At 42.0% G+C, this 20,449-nt stretch overlaps 1 protein-coding gene and 1 long non-coding RNA gene across 8 annotated transcripts; one reads left to right on the forward strand and one right to left on the reverse strand.

Annotated features, from left to right (window-relative positions):
- Window positions 1-5,320: 5,320 nt before the first annotated feature.
- LOC135642725 (uncharacterized) lies at window positions 5,321-13,038 on the forward strand. 7 transcript variants are annotated; one of them, XR_010498046.1, is made up of 16 exons: window positions 5,321-5,467; window positions 6,901-7,031; window positions 7,161-7,278; window positions 8,574-8,652; window positions 8,772-8,843; window positions 10,522-10,633; window positions 10,768-10,924; window positions 11,068-11,189; window positions 11,251-11,388; window positions 11,486-11,767; window positions 11,846-11,909; window positions 11,989-12,117; window positions 12,244-12,316; window positions 12,396-12,482; window positions 12,570-12,636; window positions 12,737-13,038. It is a non-coding gene; the product is annotated as an uncharacterized LOC135642725 (long non-coding RNA). The 7 variants fall into 7 exon arrangements; XR_010498044.1 differs by having other exon boundaries at window positions 5,321-5,776; window positions 11,068-11,388; XR_010498043.1 differs by having other exon boundaries at window positions 8,574-8,681; window positions 11,068-11,388.
- A 4,974-nt stretch (window positions 13,039-18,012) lies between these two features.
- LOC135641982 (trans-cinnamate:CoA ligase, peroxisomal-like) lies at window positions 18,013-20,099 on the reverse strand. Its single transcript, XM_065157708.1, has 2 exons — window positions 19,821-20,099; window positions 18,013-19,742 (listed from the first exon to the last, which is right to left on the reverse strand). Exons 1-2 carry the CDS (start codon window positions 20,016-20,018, stop codon window positions 18,198-18,200), a joined length of 1,743 nt encoding a protein of 580 aa, XP_065013780.1. The 5' UTR covers window positions 20,019-20,099; the 3' UTR covers window positions 18,013-18,197.
- Between the last annotated feature and the right edge of the window lie 350 nt (window positions 20,100-20,449).

Consider the following 20,449-nt stretch of genomic DNA (forward strand, 5'->3'; position numbering starts at 1 on the left):
GTATTTAATGATTCACAGCATAGTTAGCATTCACCAACCTTCCCTTCCCAACGATCGATAAAAGGACCACTCCTTACTTAATCCAAAGCGACAACGAAGTTAGCTCAAAAGCGTACCCCGAACGAATCGCCTCAAACACCAAAGGACACACGCCAACATATCGCCCTCATTAAATGCCTTTGCCATACAGGGTAAGGGAGGCCATGGCAAATGCACGTTTAGGCTGCTCATCACCCAGGTATAAAAGTTAAGTCTAGGATCATATTGGAAAACAGGAAAAAAAGAGCTCTTCACTCTCTCACTTACATTGTTAACCTCCCTTTCCATCTCATTGATTTAAGTATCGGAGGGGTCGAGTCAGGACACCCCTGACACAAACCTATTGCGTAGGAATCCTAATGCCATCCGGAGACCCAGTCAGGAGGCGGCCAAACAGCAAGGATAACCTAACTCTCTAATCTGGCTCCACCATACAAGAGCCATATCATTCCTAGCGAACCACCTCCCCAGCAAGCTCTCCACACCGACTCACCATGCTAGCTCTCAACGTCAGCAAGGAGGAGTCATTAGGAAGGACCGACACCATCGGTAGTGAACCAACCGAACTAATTCACTAGTCGACGATTTTCGTATGTTAATATTCTAGCACTAGAAGGAGGACTAAATATCATAGGAACATCCTTCCAACACTCCTCCTAATGAGCACCCTAGTGAGGAGGTGCTACCCATGGACCTGGGCCCCTTTGAGTAGGGAGGGCATGCACCCCCCCTCTCAGTAGGTCGACGCCTCCACTTCGACCCAAACACCAGGGCACTACTGACGTCTGCTCAATGACCTAAGACTTCCCCTCAGGGCCGAGCACAGGCTCCCTACACATCCCGTTAAAGGTGTTCTTAGGCCTCACTCGGTAGGTTCAAGCCCTCACCCCTCTCCTCCCCCAATTGCCACAACTGATAACCCCAGTTGCGGGGATGAGTCACGCTGCTCCGCGTCCCCCAATTGTGAAATGCATCGCTTCGTCGAGCCACACCCACACTATACCAGAATCTGAGGCCCAATCAATCAACTCCTGGGAAGACTCGATGAAGGCGCAACTCCAAGCCATGAATCGACAGTTGGACAAGGTCCAACGGTAGTTCCAGCATTCCCGTAGTAAACTTGATGCATCCCATGTTTCTCCCTTTGTCCAAAGCATCCAAAAAGAGCTTATCCTAGTCGGTTTCTGCCTCCTCAACCTAGAAACATTTGATGACAACTCCAATCCTACAAAGCACATTATCGCGTTCCGGGCCCAGATGCCTCTGTTCAATACTTTGGATACCATAATATGCCGGGGTACAGTGTCTGAAACCCCTCTTAATTTCCTTCTTTTTACAACTCGCCAAAGAATTTGAGCTTCACTTCCTCACCAATGTACAACCAAAGCCCTCGGCTACTGTCTTGCTAGGGCTCAGGTAGAGGGAAGACAAGGCCTTGGCGAATGCACGTCCATGTCGCTTAGCGCTTAAGTATAAAAGCCAAGCCCTAGATCATACTGGAAAAGGGGGGTAAGGGGGCAATAGCTCTTTACTCACTTAGCAACCAAGTTCTCGCTTAACGCTCAAGGGGACAAGAGTTCTTTACTCTCTCACTTACATTGGTAACCTCTCTCTCCGTCTCGCTGACTAAAGCATCGGGGGGGTCGAGCTGGAACGCCCTCAGTGTAGACTTGTCGTGTGAGACCCCCGATGCCATCCGGAGATGCAACCAGGAGGCGACCCAACAACAAGGATGAGCTAGCGCTCTAACCCAACTCCACCATACAAGGGTCAGATTGCTCCCGTCAAACCACTTCCACAATAGGCTCTCCACATCGACTCATCACGCCAGCTCTCTAACCCGACTCCACCATACAAGGGTCAGATTGCTCCCATCAAACCACTTCCACAGTAGGCTCTCCATATCGACTCGTCACGCCAGCTCTCCACATCAGCCAGAAGGAGTCAGAAAGGATCTGTACCTTCGATAGTGAATCAGTCGGACTGAACTTAATTATATCAGAAAGGATCTGTACCTTCATTTGTTAATATATATCTGATTTATAATTACCCTCTAAATTATTCTGTGGATGAGGGGCTTAAGTGTTCGGAGAAAGTGCATGAAGTGAAAATGTAAGTGAGAACGAGGGCTTCCGTCCATCGTTCTCTCACCACCTCCAAAGTCAGAATCCAACAGCATCGGTAGCCATCATGAATCAACTGCTACAAATGTCTTGCCGAATAACATGGAGGAAATAAATACTGACAAAAGCAATAATAGAATCCACTATCCAAGAAACTTTTTTGTGACTTCCCCACAAACCTTCCCTTTGATAACAATCTTTAAATGTACCATTACGATCTTTGTTTTATTCAATTTCTTGATTTAAGTCGATTATTTTATGTGCCAGATCTAGCAAGAACTTTCTTTTTTTTTGTTTCCATGCTTTGGAATATATAGATTCGGACTCAATACTTTTCCATATATAGATCAAACCTTGAAAATGGTTGGACAACAATTGTGAGTTCTTTAGGTGGCATTCAAAAGGTCAGTCTTGCCGAGAACCATCTGTTCTAAGTTTACTACGATCTGTCCCTTTCTGTGGTGTGATCTGTAGGCTGAGTTGCTTCATTCAAGATACTAAGAACAGTGGACTGGTGATATGTCCGTCCGATATAGTAGTCTTGCTGTTCACATACTAGTTCTTGAATCCTTACAAATTTAAATGATTGATTCATTAAAAACCAGAATGATGGAGCACATCTGTCCCCCAAAGCAACATTGATGATAAGACCATAGAGAGAACAATTATTGTTTGTCATTTCTAGATTTCATGCACCCATTTAAAAGGATAAGACTTTGACAGTTCATCCTCGACTTATCTTTGGAAGAAACAAAAATTAAAGGGATGTCGAACTCCTTGATGTCATCTGTGTGAGAAAAAGAATACAGGAATCAATCTGCTGATTTCTATTATTGTTTTGCACTTGAACGAACACTATCTAATCTGTATACTCGAGCTATTCATAGCTTCTTTGTTTGGCTGCACTATAGAAGAAAAATAGTTGATTGGGTTTTATAAGTATGTTCTTACTAGTATCATGTAATGCTTGTTTTCTCAGTGACATGCCTTCAACCACTTGGGCTACTGAAGAATTCAAAGAATCCTCATGATGGTTGCAACTTTGCTTTCTGCACCAGTTGGTTTTTGTACTCTCCACTGCATCTTCACAATGAAATAGAGTTGGATTGGGTTGTCTCCATCTTTTCATCAATTGTGGTAGTTTTTGTGATTTCTAATCAAAGCACAATAAGATTGTATCTTCACAAACTATCCAATCCAAACAATTTTTATTTTTGTTATGATAACGAAATAAAAAACTTATTAATTTATTGATTTTGAATTATCGATTCAAAAAACTGAAGTTAATAATAATATATTGAGTTCGACATCGTCATCCATAATAATATGTTTTAGAATCAAATCTTAGTATGGTACACGTTAACAGCTATCTAGTGATAGCTTTTGTGACTATACTGATAATTCTTTCTTTCTCGAATTATTTGTCGTGTCCAATAATATATAACGACGATATCATTTGTTACCTTCCAATCCAATGATTATAACATCATTCTGCGAATGTTTGCAACCTGGAGGTGTAAGGAGGCATATGAACACCATGGTAATTTCTTCAGGTCACATCAGAAAGAAAAGGTCATTAATTATACCTCAAGAAGTTCTCGGGGCAGCCAAAGCTACACACTGCTACAACCACTTCTGCCTATTTGGCATTTGAGTGTGCCACTTGCTGCCTTGCATCTCCTACATGTTCTTGAACACCATGAGCAATGGAAGGTTTTGGGAAGGTACATGTACTGCCTTCAGTAAGCCACGCTTTGGGCCATGCATGAGAGACCTGAAGGGATCCCCCTGCCATCAAGTGGCCATTTGTGGGGGATGCAAAGTCCAAGAAGGAGGTGGCATGCATGACAATCTTGTCAACCATGGGAGTAGGACAATGTTAATTAACTCCGTGAGACCAAGTCCTGCATTTGGCTTCTAAACACTTATGGACCTCTCCATCTCCACCATGAGAGAGAGAGAGAGAGAGAGAGAGAGAGAGAGAGGCTTATGTGTGTGTGTGTGTTATTGACTCATATGTGCACTCATGCTCTTCTATTGGTTCATTATTATATCAAGTATAAAGCTCCTAATGGGGTGTGATATGTACCATGAAATACCTTTTAATTTCCCTCTTTATAATTTTTTACTCATTTTTATTAAACGATTTTCATGAAAAAAACTTAGTTTTTTTCGGATCGCACCCCTCATTTTCATAATGTGCAAAAAAGAATCTTAACTTTTAAATGATAAAATTATCCCTATCGATACCCTTACATAACTAATTTTCATCAAAATCTAATTAGATCGAACTAATAATGTTACCAAATCAATGGTAATATTTTTGAAAAAAATTATAATATTTTTAATTCCTGAATCAAAATACTATAATTTCTAACACTAGACCAGTTTAACTGAAAATTCCAATCTAATTAGGTTCTAGTGAGAAATCTTTCTTCTTTTTCCCAAAAATATGACATTATAATATTTCTATAAAGTAATGAACTCTTTTCGGCTATTGTTGAAAATGGAGGGTGCGATGCGCAAAAAAATCCAAAGGGCTTTTCCCCAAAATCGCCATTCTCATTTTTATTTAGTCTACTTCCCAAATTACCCACAGGATCACCCAAAACAGATCCTTTGTCAGTGCGAGACGTTCATGGGAAACGGTGAGATTGACGGCTTGGATCATATGGGTGCTCTTTTCGGGTCTCTTTTGTGGGTGCCGAGAGATGCATTCGGCCTTTTTGGACTGGATCAGTGTCCTCTATGTAGTACCTCGCCAACCTGTACCGTGTTCCGGTGGGTGCAGCCGAAAACCGAGCCCACCTGTGCGGGCCTACGTGTAACCCAGGTGGGCCCTCAGTGAGTTAGCCCCACAGGCCCGTCTTACGTTACGGGGCGGCCCGCGGAGCGACGCCGCGCATCAATTCTCGTGAAACAACCGATCCACCTTCCATCTCAATCACCGGGTTCATCGTGGCCGTCAACTCTCGACCCCACCAAATCGCACCCGACGCTCGACGCGTCGCGCGGAGCACTCGCCGCGTCACGCGCCCGGGATGTGGCGGGAAACACGTGCTGGACCAGCCTGAGCCGGATCGGTGCTTGTCGTCTTCTGCCACGCCCTATTGCCTGCTCATAAAAGCCACGCTCTTCACAGTTGCAGTCTCACTGCTCTCCTCTGTGGACATCTTTTGGACGGTATCGGGAACCGATCGGCGGTTTCCCAGTTCCGTATCCTGGTTTTCCAGTCACGATAAACCGGTTTGCTTGCTCCCTGAAGCGTCGCTCTTCGATCGATTCAATCTGGTTCGCAACTGATGGTGTGTAATCAAGTAGCTTCAGGTCTTAGGGATTTACTTCTCCTACTTTTACGCGTTAGGGTTAGGATGTTGCGGTTGTCCAGCGTCCGGAAGTGACAAAGAACGTTTTATGGACACGGGTATGTTACGATTTAGTCGAAAATGGTAGATCTGCGATCGCGGTGCCAATGGTTACAGAGCAGAGTGTTGCTTGGTTCATCCGTTCTATCGTTTCTGGAGTGTCTCGGAGCTTTGTTCCCTTTCCTATGGTTTTGTTCTGTGCTATGAGCTCTACTTCTCCCCTTTTTCTTTATGGTTCCGTGAGTTGTGGTAAGATTGGAAAAAGGCTAGTGGTTTTACCATCGAATCATTTTTGCTAAGCTATTTAATTTTAGATTAGCAGAATATCCTTCTTCCAAAAATTGATGTTTCTATTGTAGTTTGCTACTATTGGAATGCAGACTTGGGGTGTGTTTGCACATGCATGAGAATATTTGATAACTTCTATAGGATCGGCTTCTCAAATATAGTGAGTCCATGTAAATCAAAGTAATATCTCTCATGCTGCACTTCTATCAAAAAACAGTGCTGGTACCCTGTTTTCATCATGAACAGATCTTGGCAGGCCCTTATCACTTGTTTTTTCAATTAGGAAAAACCATTCTTATACATTAACAGTGAGTTGGTAGTTGGAACACTTTGCTCAGTATCTTTCTCTCCACTTTTTTCCTTTTACTTTTTACATTTCTTATGGGTGAAAAAAGAATAATTCTTTAACTTTTTCAGCAAAGTGTATACCTTTTGGTTCTTCGGATTCAATTCTCCAATGATCTCCGGCATCAAAGGAGTTACCTCATAGTTTGTGTAATAATTATTACTGTTATTTTCACGCAAATGTCATTACTAATATTATATAGGCAACATAAGTATTTTTTATTTGTACAATTTATAGAGCTTGATCTAGTCGTGCGTAATCTCAAGAAATTTGTGATCTGATCCTGGCAACATTTATTGTGATTAAAATCAACATGCTTTTCTTTGTCTTATTTCATTGATGCTTTGTGCTTTATATATTATGATAGATTAATTGACTATTATTGAGAAAGTGCAATATGGAAGTCTCTCATTAGTTTACGGCAGTTTTGTTTTACTACATCATTGTTCATCTTATCCGTGCTACTCCAGATCAAGAAGGCCCTGAGAGGAGTGAAAGTTGAGGTCACTCATCGTGGTAATATGCATAGAAAATATCACATATCTGGTTTAACATCACAGGCAACTAGGGAACTCGCGTGAGAAACTACTTTGGTGTTTGTTGATACTTGATACAGATCATTTTTTTGATTTTTTTTTGTTCAGGATGATTTAGATGCTCTTAGAATTGCCATCCTTCTGTTGATTGCTAAATTGACTCTTATGCATCTTAATTGTGTCTTGGAATTTGGAAATGACAGTTTCCCAGTTGATGAAAGAGGTACATTCATGTCCGTCATGCAATATTTTCAAGAGATGTATGGTTTTACCATCCAAAACACCTTGCTTGCAAGTTGGAAACCCACAGAGACCAAATTATCTACCTACGGAGGTAAGTGATAAGTATTCTGTAGTGCATTGTACATTTGATCCATATTTTAAAGTTTTTTGTTGTGCATATGAAGCTTTATATCATAATGGTAAGAAAATCAATTTCAACAGTTATTATAATTGCCTATAGGTCTGAAAAGATTGTGGAAGGGCAGAGATATTCTAAGAGGTTGAATGAAAGACAAATTGCTGCTCTTTTAAAAGTAACTTGCCAACATTCTCATGATCGGGAGCTTGACATCATACAGGTTGAGTATTAATTTTGGCCTCAGTAATTAGTTGTTCTTGATTGACTTGGTAGTCCTTTTTTTAGTCTTTCAAAATCCTAGTTTTAGAACCATACTTGCTAAACTACCATTTTTTATTGTCACTGAAACAATAATCCCCCACTTTGAACTCAATTAAAGATGCTCTACGACATAGTAAACATGTGTACTTAATACTAGGTTCACAGTCGCTGCACTTTCCTCAATCTGCAAAGGTTCTTGAGTTAGAGGATACCAATGCCCCTCTTTTGCAGTTTCCTCTTTCATTCTTTAGATCATTGTTATAATATGCTTTTAGTTTCATTCTTCAAACTAAGTTTAATATAGAGTGTTGGCTACCGAGGTAGTAAGGACCTGAATTAGCTGTGTTATTTTATTGGACCGGAGCATGTTCGAATTGGGAAGTAGGATGGTACTAGTAAGGATGCACCTGATTTGGTCTTCCAGCTGATCGAAATTTATTGTCCTTCACTGAACCGTTACAACTAATTGTTTGGCCCAGTTTGATGGGATGAGGTGAGTTTGTGGATTGGCGATTCAGAAAATTCAGGTTGGTTGAATTAGGTTGCACTTGCTGCTACCTTTAATTCAGGTACAAAGGGAAAAGGAGTAGGTATTCTCATTATCACACCAAATTTAAGATTTATAATTGAGGTTCTAGTGGAGAAAGGTGTATGATACAAGTTCCCCAGACAAGCAGCTGAAAAAACAAGGGCAACAGTCCCATGAGTGGGGTCAGGTTGTGTTATCCTTTCGGCTTGTTGTTTCTGAAGTACTCAATTGTGTTTGGTTTGGGATTCCTAAGTTCTATCAAACCAAGGCATGAATCCTCATTCAGAAGATTTTCCTGTTCCCTGGATTTGACTATTCAAACAAAAGATTTTTCAAGGTATCATATGTTTCACCTGTTTATTTCATTTTACTGCTACGTCAAGATATCCGACAATTCATACAACGAATTATATTAAACAGGATTGAAAATCTTGGGGTTGACCCTATTACATCTGGTGGAGATATGACACCTGTACATGCTGCTATTTTTATTTCATTTCAATTAATTGTTTTTCTCTTTTAGTTATTGTTCGAAACCAAAATTAATGCTAATTTATGCTGATTGGTTCTTTTGAATAACCAGAACACCTGTGTTGACATAAAATGACCCTGCCATTTGCTTAGAGCCTTGTTGCATAGAAGAGTTTGAAAGACATTCATATAGAATTTTTGCAACATAACAATGTCTTTTAGTTTCTTTACTTTATGTATCTGTAACTTTGCAGACCGTTGATCACAATGCATACAGTGAAGACCCTTATGCCAAAGAATTTGGCATCAAGATCAGTGAGAAACTTGCATTAGGTGAGGCTCGTGTTCTGCCTGCGCCTTGGGTAATGGAGAACAAATGAACTATTGCATTTTGTTGTTTTTCTATGAGGCTAGAATTCAATGTAATTGATTTCATCTTTTTGGTTGTACAGCTTAACTACCATGACACTGGTAGAGAGAAGGATTTCTTGCCAAGAGTTGGCCAAAGGAATATGATGAATAAGGTATTTCATCAGATGCATCTTTTGCTTTTCAAGTTATTAAACCTGCAGGTTCTTATTGTTGATTCTTCTACTGGTGTTATGTGGTTGCACTGTCACTGATGATACTAAAAAATATGCTTATGGCAATGCTAGTGAGTTCTTTTATATTCATGCATCGAAACCTGTTATGATAAGTTCTATGCATCAAAAGCTTTGACATATTACATACTAGAGGATGCATATATGACTACCATAATTTTGTGGATCTCTGGGCACATCATGTATGCAAGCCATAAGTAACATCTGTAGTAGTGTCAGTTCACTTTTCAGAGTGAAACCCAAGCTACAAACTTGATGTCTTTGATTTTACTCTTTTATGGCTAAAACATCAAAGGTTTCCTAGTTCCTCCAACTTAAGAAGGCTCTAGTAGACTTTTATATTGGGGATGTATAGTGATCCTCTTTTGTTGCTTTGATAATGTTTATTCTCTGTTGTATATATTAGAAGGTGGATCACTTGAACTTAAAAAGGCTAAATAGGCACATGCTTCCTATTTCACTACTTGAACTGTAAAGGCTACAATGAACTTGGTATTGGTGATTTAGCTATCCTCCTTAGATGATTAAATCCTTTTCTCCTTTATCAATAGTTGGACCATTTGGAATCATCGTTCCTAACTTCTTATTACACTATCTTCCTGCATTGATGCTTAGCCTTTGTTAATCATGGATAGAAACATTTTTTTATTCATGCTGGCTATCATGTTTATGTGTCTTAGCTAACTTTTTGGTTTCTGCACTGAAACTGCATTCCTTGCTTTATGGCTCACATGTAATTAGCTTAGGGAAAGGTTTAATTACATGTTTAGTGTCTGTCAGGTATTGGTTTCTTCCGTAGGAAAATAGGAAGTAGTAATACCATTGTTTCTTGATTGATGTCTCATTTTTCACATGTACCTCATTCACTCAGGAATGATTTTCTCTACCTTTGTGGGAAGATAATTGGACATGTATGTGGATACTGCATGTTAGTATTACACAATGAATTCTGAATTGGCAAGGGGGTGTTGATGGCAATAGCATCCTATTTCATTTGTCTGGAGACTTGCTACTTAGCTGTTATTTGAAAGTGTATTCAAATGATTTCAAGTGACATCACAATTGATGGTCTTTTCAGGGGTTGTGGTGTGCTTCGGTTTTTATGAATTTAACATCATTACATTGGCTTGTTTGTAAAGAGGCATAATAGATTGGACTATTTCATTATTTTGAGTGGCTAAAGGTAGATTTGCAGTATTGTAAGTTAATAATGTAACTCTGATATATTCAATGGGGACATGACATTTGCCAAATTAACAGAAAGAAACGACCTTGACTGTATTTTAGTCAATCTAGTATTGCCAGCAATATATTATGTCTTCTTGTCGATCTAGAACTGGAGTTCTCGTCCTGGCTCATGTCAGTTTAAACCATCGACTTATAGCCCACAAGTGTGTTCTGAAATTTTGCTTCTTTATCTATAACAATGAACTTCTGTGTGCTGGTTGAGTGCTATACTTGAACATGTTTGGCCTTCTGCAAATTATTGATTCGATGGAAATAATGCTGTACCAAGTTTTATTTTTTCTCATACAGAAGCATGACTAGGCCTTTCTATTCTTCTCTGATATCATCTTCTTTTATTACTTTTCAATTATAGAAAATGGTGAATGGTGGGAGAGTGACCAATTGGACATGTATCAATTTTGCACAGAATGTTCAAGAGAGTCTTGCTTGTGGATTTTTGTCATGAGCCTGCTCTGATGTGCCAGGTATCTGGAATGGTCTGTTCTTGTTCTTATTCTTATTAGAACACATCCTCCTATTTTTTAATCTCTACTCAATTGTTTTTCATATGATGTCAAATAGAATCTACAGACCAATCCTGTTATCTAAATTTTTACAGATTTTTTCACCGGAACCTGTTCTTTGTCTGTTATGTGCTCGCACTGATCAAGTGGAGAGAGCTTTGAAAGCACACTTTCATGATGCAATAATAAGCATACTCTAGCCCCATGGCAAAGAGCTTGATTTATTGCCTGATAATAATGGTCCCCTTTATGGTATGCTTCCTGTCATGTATGCCATCTTATTCGCTACAACTTAGTGATGCCATTATGCTTGTTGACTTTTTGTCCAATCATACATGAACTTTCAACTTTTCCTACCTGTTCATTCACAGCATTCACTTCCTCTATAATGACAGGTGATGTAAAACGGATATGTGAGACAGATATTGGTTTAGTTTCACAGTGTTGTTTGGCTAAGCATGTTTTCCGGATGAGCAAGCAGTATCTGGCAGATGTTGCTCTGAAAATAAATGTAAAGGTGGGTATCTGGATGCATGTTATCTGTTCCCTTTTTTGATGAAGAGTATTTTGATGGATAGGTTGGAGGTAGAAACACAGTTTTTGTGGATGCCTTGTCAAGACGCATACCTCTTGTTAGTGACCTCCCTACCATAAATATTTGGTGCTGATGTTACACATCCTCATCCCGGAGAAGATTTCAGCCTTCTATTGCAGTTGTAATTTTTTTCTTCCTTTACAAGTAGCTGTTTTTCTTTGTCGATGTATATGATTATCTGGATTTTAGTGCCTACCTTGGTCTTGATTGTTCCTCAGGTAGTTGCTTCTCGAGATTGGCCAGAGGTGACAAAGTATGCGGGACTGGTTTGTGCTCAGCCCCATCGCCAAGAATTGATTCAAGATCTGTTCAAAGTCTGGCAAGATCCTTGGATAACTTGTTAACAGCCGCTTCTTCATATAGGATTAGTTGATTGTGTTTTTTCCAAATTGGTGTTATGCTAAGAGAAAATGATCTGATAACCATGGAATTTGCTGGGTGCTTCTTATTTCCTTTAAAAGAGCTACTGGACAAAAGCCTCAGCGAATTATATTCTACAGGTATACAACTTAATAAATTTACTTGCCTTTTAATACTCTTTCTATCATAACGATCCACTTATGGTCCTCTCTCTGCAGGGATGGAGTGAGTGAGGGACAATTTTATCAAGTTTTACTTTATGAACTTGATGCAATCAGAAAAGTATGATATCCTGTCACCATTGATCTATGATTGTTACTCCAGTGTTGATATTCTCCAACCTTTTTCTCACCTGTAACAGGCATGTGCCTCCCTAGAATGGAATTATCAGCCACCGGTGACTTTTGCGGTCGTCTAAAAACATCTAGGCTGTTTGCAAACAATTATAATGATCACTATTCGGTTGATAAGAGCGGAAACATTTTACCCGGTTAGTCTCTTTGATCACATGATGCTGGTTTATCTTCACAGAATTATTCTATTTCTGGTTTCTATTTCTTTATTGAAAGCTCCAAAGCTGACTTCCATGTGGTGATTTGCCTTTTGGGGTTTTCAGGACTGTTGTTGATTCTAAGATCTGCTACCCTACCGAGTTTGACTTCTACCTGTGCAGCCATGCCTGCATCCAAGTAACTCTCATCTCTATCACTGCTTTTCTTCATCAGTTTCGTGCATATACTCGTTCACAAATTTGCCCTCCTCATGCAGGGTACAAGCCGACCTGCGCACTACCACGTCCCAGAACAATTTCACAGCAAATGCTCTTCGAATGGTCACAAACAAACTTTGTTACCCGTGAGATCCTACCCCTCTATTCTATCCCTTTTTTGTGCTCTATATAATCTGTGCATCAATACAAGACTTAATTCAATTACTCTGCAGCTATGCACGGTGCACACACTCTGTATCGATCTCTTCCCACCCATCATTATCTTTTACCTCGTGACGGGTATGCTGTTCTTCTTTTATTTGTTAGACTTATCGTAGTGTGTTATCTCGAACCGTGCCGCCTGCTGCATTCTGAGCAGGAGACGTTGGTTCAATGGCAGGCAAGCAGAGCGGCCCGACAAGGAGCCTGTGCTGGTGGACCACACAGCACGAGGTTTCCCGGTAGTGCTGCCATCAAGCCTCTCCCGGCGGCGGCGTCGAAGGAGAAGAATGTCGTGTATTACTGTTAAGAAATACAATCGTATCATCTTGTTACAGACTTATATGTGCCTTTGATGCACCATTATGTCTTAATCTCAGGATCATTCTGAAATCTTGTGCAGACATGAAGTAGCATTCCTTGGCATATTTCTCTTAATCAAGGATAAATGGGCTGATTCATGGCCCAAAAACATTGATCCAACTCTTTTTTCGTTTTACTTGTCCCTATCTTTATGTTCTTCCAAAACAGCAGTAAAGGCTCAGACGCCGGCCTCACATCATTGGCACCATCTTTCTCCCCATTCGCGAGTAAATGCGTGGTCAAAAAAGTGCCACATCTCGTTTGCCCAAAACATTAATTCCAATCAAACACCTACCTGCAATTTAAAGTTCAAAAGTTGGACGCAGACTTCACACCCCCCCCCCTCGTAATAATTCATCCTCCACCGCTGAACCTCCATTAGTTCGGAAATCAAAATCATCCAACTTTTCGAGCCATCCAAATTAATTGGCAATCGTCATGCGCTTTCTTTCTTTCTATTTAGGTAAACTTATGATCCAACTTAGCTAACTCAACCCAAATCTCCCAGTGAGAAAACTCATGACCAATTCTTCATGACCGGCTCTGCGATTGCTGTATGTATAAACTTGGCAGACAAAAGAACAACACGGTTGGGAAGTCAAGCAATTGCATTTGATCTCTCTCTCTCACTCTCTCTCTCATTAAGTCGCGGCCCAAGCAACCAATAAAAGATCTCTCAATTCGACCCCGAATCAGTACTCATCTGCCTGCACAAAGTCAATGTTTGCTTCAACCTCAGTTCTCCTGCCAATTTATTGAGTTTGCAATGTGTCACACAAGCTACATGCAGGGTGTTGATAAAGTCAAACGAGCTTGTACCGGACACAGTGGTCTTGGTGATGCTACTTATTGAGGTCAGACGCCTTGAACATCATCAATGCTGACCTCATGAATTGGCGAGTCATACAAAAGTCAACCTGGAGTTAGAAGATGGAGTCAACTGCACTTGGACTATGACCTGCTACCTTCCCTTAAATCCTCCTCCTCCTCCTCCTCCTCCTCCTCCAGGGAGGATGAGCGGTAGTGTTGGTCTGGGTCTTCTGTACTCCTCCATGCATTCAATTCATGGCTGGTCAAACAAGAATACGCTCGTCTGTATGTTGTTCTATGCAACGTGACACTTACTAAGTTTGAACTGAAGAAACTGGAGTGAAGTTTAATTTGACTGGGAGTGTTTGATGTCTCACGTGTCGTTTAATCTTTCTGTAGTGAAACGTGTCAGATAGATCCATTTTTTTGTCTTATTATTGCAGCAAATTTGGCTTACGTTACGATTTACGTCTCGAGAAGCTGTGCAGAAAGAAAACAAGAGGAGCGACAAGAATGGAGCACCACCTGTCGCGACTTGAGTCGTTGGTCTCGCTTTGCGTAGTTACCCTTGTAATGTTTTGAAATGTCATGTTTGCCCCTTTGGATTTCAATATGACGCATTTATCCCTCCGTATCAAGTTATTACCTAAAGTATATTTTTGAGAATTTTCATAAGCATTTGAAGTATATTAAGCCTAAGATTTTTCTTAATATTTTATAAGATTTTGAAGTATATTAAGCCTAAGATTTTTCTTAATATTTTATAAGATTTTGAAGTATATTATCTTCGTTTATATTTTAAATATCTTTATTTTACGTACATTGACCCTTCCAGATTGACTGACGAGAGCCTCGTGCATAGGGTATACTCTCTATCAAAAATAATTTTAATTTATAAGAATTATTAAAATATTATCCATATTGAATTATCTTAATTTTTTTTATTAAATTTAAAATAAAAATATTAATTTTCTAAGAAAAAAAAAGAACCACTGCTTGATTTTTTTAAAATAAAATTCAGAGTAATTAATTAATATAAAAGAGGCTTCTTCTTCTTTGCACCACATTTAACTCATGGACTAATATAAAATAATTGATGTCCTTTTCTAATGACATCTGAAGAAAAGTCATTGTTGTACGACTTTGAATATTTCAATTTTTTTATTACTTTGGGTAATAAAAAAAATCATGAATCGATTTAAAAATATTTCTCGTGTGACAACAGCTTATAAATTAGTAAAATAAACATGCATACATCAAATAATAGAGAACGCAAATGGCCAATTTAGATGAGAGAAGGTCCAAAGTGTAACAGTGACTAAACGCAAGCATACAGCCCCTTCCATTAAATAATAGAAAAAGAATTATATTGAATTGACCGCTAAGAATTATTTAGTTTTCATATTCCACAAATACATCCTCCATGGACTAAAGTTGCAAGAAAGAAAGAAACATATTTTGCATGGAGGTGCAACCCATATTGTATCAAATTTGCATGATTTTTCATATTTTATTATTTCCTTATAAAACCCAAACATATTTATTTTTTTAGCATTCAAATTTGTCTTATAAAAATTATTTGATAATAAGGTTGTCTTACAAAAAATATTGGGCACTAAAATAATAATTTAAGGCATAAAAATTATGGGAGTAATTTTCCAACCCTTAAAATTGTAAGTTAGTTTTGCACACCACCTACTCAAATCAAGAATTCTCCACTTTTGATAAGAAAAAAAATATATATATTAAAATACATATAATTATATTTTACTTTTAGAAAGTATATTAGATTTGTGATCTAAATAATTGATCAACCGATTCAACCGACGATCAAGTGATCTAAGACTCGATATCCGACTCTAATAATCAAAATTATAGTGCATGAAAAACATGAGACGAAAGATAAAAAAGACCTTTTGATGCACGTTGCAAGAAAAAACACACAAAACAAAAACAAAAAGGTTGGCCAATGTGAATCCTTGTGGTCTGCAATGAAACATTTGATAAAGCAGAAAATGACTTCCATGAACGATATTTGTTGTTCCCATGTGTGATCAGAGACTTGTATTTCCTCTGGTGGAAGAAGAAGAAGAAGAAGAAGAAGACGTGAGGTACGTGTTGCACGCAATGATTCAACGTGCCTCTATCGTTTCCCTTTCCGCCCCCCATTACGTAGCTCGGATGACACCTACCAACACAACATCTCTTATCTCTTGTTGTTTCAGTGGCAAAGACATCGCGTTCCTCTCTTGTTGCTAGGGAGATTAATGCAAAGAAAGTGAAGTCTCGTCGATGCATCTCATCATGAAAAGACCCCCACATCTTCTTCTTCTTCTTCTTTTCTTTTTCTTGAGATATTTAATATGAAAAGCACTTTGCGCTCTCGTTAAACTATAAAAAATATATCGAATGAGATTTTGAATCCCTCGAATTTTCTTTTACCGGATTAGCATGAGATGTGAAAGCGTAGAAGAACTAATTGCACCATCTGAAATGGAGATAGATGTCCACACACTCCTTCCCCACCGCAGTAGTTGGTACAAGGATAGACACATTTACGATGTCGATCGAGACTGATGAACCACATGGAAGTAATGTTGCTGCAAGAAAAGGGGTCATGTGGCCAGCCCAGCTATCACACAATACTATTAGGCGTGGCTCCAAAAGATTAGCGAGATCACGAACCATTTCTTTTTTGGTTTAAACTAAAGAGGATGACATCCATCGATGCAAACACTATGATGACGTTTCACTTTCCTCTGTTCACAACGTCAGCCGGAAAGCAAAAACATTTTTTGTTTTTGTTTTGTCTAAGAGGTGTTTACACCGAATACGAAAAGAAAATCAAATCGTGTCGAAACTTTTTTTGTTTTTGTTTTTTCTAAGAGGTGTTTTTTCGTGATGTAATTCGATCGAAAGCTTAAAAGCCCGTGGATGAGATACAATTTATGCGTAAAAAATAATCGGCACGCTCGTACCCTTTGTTAGACGATTATCTTTCTTGGTTTACATGATAACTTCATGTGTATTACTATCAAATTTCTTAGTTTGAAGATGAGCCCTTAATTTAGCTTATCGTAGATGTATGCATTACTATCATTTTTTTCTTCATCATCATCATCATCATCATTTATCTTTCATGTACATGATGACTTTGTATCTTCACATGAGATCTTCTCGTGCATTGCCATCAAATTTCCTCCTCTTTTTTCCTTGTAATGTTATCTTCTTGACTTGGATGCATTGGGTCCAGTCTTGAGGTGTGAATCAAAGCTCTTCCACCATGGCTGCAACCGAGCGTCAATCCTGTGGAAACTTCAGTACAAGTACACAACACAGAGATCACACAGTCCAACTTCATCGGACCCAATCAAATGCTCAGAAAAGAACCGGACATTGATGCAATCCAGATTCCTTTGACTGATCTACACTTCTCGAAGGTGGATCGGTCCATCTTCTTCAGTTGAATTCCAAGATTTGGACAGATATATTGAGGACAAAAGAATTCCGGTCTTCCTCATAACTTCATGGCAATGGTTTCATGTTGGCTGGGTCACACGCGCACACACACAGACTCTCTCTCTCTCTCTCTCTCCCCTTTTCTACTTGGACTCCACTCTCGTTTGATCAAACGAAGAACTACAACCTCTTGTTCTTGGTCGTGGTGAATTAATGTGATTCAACCACTATGATCAAAGCACAGCCCAACCTCTCAAGGCTTTTGCTGTCACACTTAAAGGCCAGAATTGACTTGTTATGTTGTCCTTTTCCGGTGGAATCTGATAAGACACAGCTCCTCCATTTTCAGTTTAATGGAGTCTTTAAGAACATCACAACAGTTCTGCGGACACGTCTGTCTGTTTGTCCATTACCAGCAATACAAAGACTCGGCCATTTCACCTAAGAAAGGCAAGAAGAAGAAGAAGAAGAAGAAGAAGAAGAAGAAATCATTAACATCTTAGATGAATCGATGGTCGATTGTTGGCGAGGCTTTGCAGTGGTGGCACGGCCCTGACAGTCTACCTTCATAATTGTGATCCGAGAGTAGTTAGTTTCAGGTATGTTCTCTGCAATGTAAGCCTCAGTGTTGGGCAGGTGAGAGGGAAGCCGATCCACAATGAATGCTTTGACCTGACTTCTCTATCCAACACATACCATCATCTTCCGTTCATTCACCGTTCAACAACCGTGCAAGACATTTGATTGGCGACACATGACGAGAACGAGCCGATTCATCGTTGACTCCAGGTCAAACAGTGAAGTCGAGTCCACTTCCTTTGGTCATGAGACAAAATGAAGTGAGCTGTTCGCATTGGCTACTATGAACTAATACAACAGTGTCTTACTACTCTTCTGTATTGGAATGCGTAATATGGAGGAGCGTAAACAAGAACTAAGACAACAGCTACACACAAGCTCGGACGTGTAATGGTGGTGCTTCTTCCCATGCAATCGGTCATGTCGCGTTCCTACAGCCTCGCCATGACTAGTACTTGCTCTTGGACCTCGGAGTGGCGGGTGGTGTTCCCGTTGCCGGATGCTGCCTGAGGCAGTTTGCAGAGCGGCGCCGCGGCGCCCCCTTGTGGGCCGCGAGCAGCCTTCCTTAGCAAGAACTTTTGGATCTTTCCCGTGGAGGTCTTGGGCAGCTCCTCCATGAACACCACCTTCTTGGGGACCATGAACCGGGGCATGCTGTTGCGACAGAAGGAGATGATGTCCTCCTCGTTGATGCTCCCTTCCTGGGTTTCCTTTTTTACCTTGAGGAATGCGCAGGGAGTCTCGCCCCAGTGGGGGTGCGGCATCGCCACCACCGCGGCCTCCAGCACCATCGGGTGCCGGTACAGCACCGCCTCCACCTCCAGGCTGCTGATGTTCTCGCCGCCGGATATGATGATGTCCTTCGCCCGGTCCTTGATCTCCACGTACCCGTCCGGGTGGACGACCCCGAGGTCGCCGGTGAGGAACCAGCCGTCCTTGAACGCGGCCGCGGTGTCGTCGGGGTTCTTGTAGTAGCCCTTCATGATGCTGCTACCTCGTAGGACGATCTGGCCCAGGGACTCCCCGTCGCGCGGCACGCTCGACATGGTGTCGGTGTCCTTGACGTCGGCGTCGGCGAGGGTTAGCACGCTGATCCCCTGCCGGGCCTTGAGACGGGCTTGCTCCTCCATCGGCAGGCGGTTCCACTGTTGGCGCCACTCGCATACCAGCGCCGGCCCGGTGGCCTCCGTGAGGCCGTATGCGTGGGTGACGTGGAAGCCCAACCGCTGGATCTTCTCGAGGAGCGTAGCCGGTGGCGGCGCGCCGCCGGTGAGCACCTGGACCGGCGAGGCGATGGGTCGCCGGTCGGCGGGTCCGGCCTCGAGGAGGATGCTGAACACGGTCGGGGCGCAGCACATGTGGGTCACCCGGTGGTCAGCGATGGCGCGGTACATGTCACGGGCGGTGGGGGCCCTGATGCAGACGTTGGTGCCGCCGCGCGCCGCCAAGCCCCAGGTGAAGGTCCAGCCGTTGCAGTGGAACATGGGAAGGGACCAGAGGTAGACCGGCTCGTTGTCGACTCCCCACTGCAGGAGGAGGCTGAGGGTGCTCAGGTAGGCGCCGCGGTGGCTATAGACCACACCCTTGGGCGCTGACGTCGTCCCGGAAGTGTAGTTGAGCGCGATGGCGTCCCACTCGTCGAGAACCGGGCAAGGATGGCGCGCGGGATCGCCGCGGGCGATCAGCTGCTCGTACTCGAGCTCCCCGAGCCGAACGCCCGTGGGAGCATCGACGTCGTCGATGACGACGACCAGAGGCAGCTGCAGGCCGTCGCCGAGGAGGCGATCGAACGCTTGGACGGCGAGTCGGACGTACTGGTAGTCCACGAAGAACACCTTGGCCTCCGAGTGCTTGAGGATGTTGGCCACGTTCCCGGCGTCGAGGCGGGTGTTTATGGTGTTGAGCACAGCCCCCGCCATGGGCACCCCAAAGTGCATCTCATAAAGCGCCGGCACGTTTGGCGCGAGCACCGACACCTGCCGCCATGACATCGAAGCATTAGCTGTCACCGTAAACACTGGGCCGGAAGACAGAGTAAACTCATCGGTACTCACCACATCGTTCTTGGACACGTTGAGGGAGCGGAGGGACGAAGCAAGGCGAAGGCAGCGTTCATGGGTCTGCTTCCACGTGAAGCGGGTCTGCCCGTATACGATCGACGTGCGGTCGGAGTACGCGACGGCAGCCCTCGACAGGAAGGTGGTGGGGGTGAGAGGGACATAGTTAGCTGGGCACTTAAGCAGTCGGTCCATGGATGGATGCCTTCTTGCGTGCTCTCCCAGAGATGGCGCGCGCGTGGAGAGGAGACGAGAGGAGACTCGGGAGAAGGGATGCAGGGCACAGGCAAGGCATGGGGCGGGGTTTTATAGGGAGGGCGAGGGCGTGTAGCATGGGCAGCCATGTGAGTCATGAAGCGGGTTTGGTTGGAGAAGAGGACGGAAGTTGCAATGAAGTGCAAGGTTTGAACATTGACTTTTGACCTCCCCCATCCCCTGTTTTCAAATGAGCCATTGAGGAAGACCAGAGAGAGAGAGAGAGAGAGAGAGAGAGGCTTTAGCGTCTCCTCCCCTGCCCTACATCGCCTCTGCCTGGGCATCGATCGAGTGACCAACGTTTAGGATCGTGCAGCAAATCCTTTGCACGGTGTCATGCTCTGGGCTCGGATTCAAGGTGTCCTCTGTCT

The sequence above is a fragment of the Musa acuminata genome, chromosome BXJ3-7 (genome assembly GCF_036884655.1).
Source record: "Musa acuminata AAA Group cultivar baxijiao chromosome BXJ3-7, Cavendish_Baxijiao_AAA, whole genome shotgun sequence".
Classification (NCBI taxonomy): Eukaryota; Viridiplantae; Streptophyta; class Magnoliopsida; order Zingiberales; family Musaceae; genus Musa; species Musa acuminata.

Coding starts and splice junctions, on each gene's coding strand:
- LOC135641982 (XM_065157708.1), bottom strand. CDS start 20,018: ATGGACCGACTGCTTAAGTGCCCAGCTAACTATGTCCCTCTCACCCCC. Junction 19,743..19,820: donor ACGTGTCCAAGAACGATGTG/GTGAGTACCGAT, acceptor TCATGGCGGCAG/GTGTCGGTGCTCGCGCCAAA.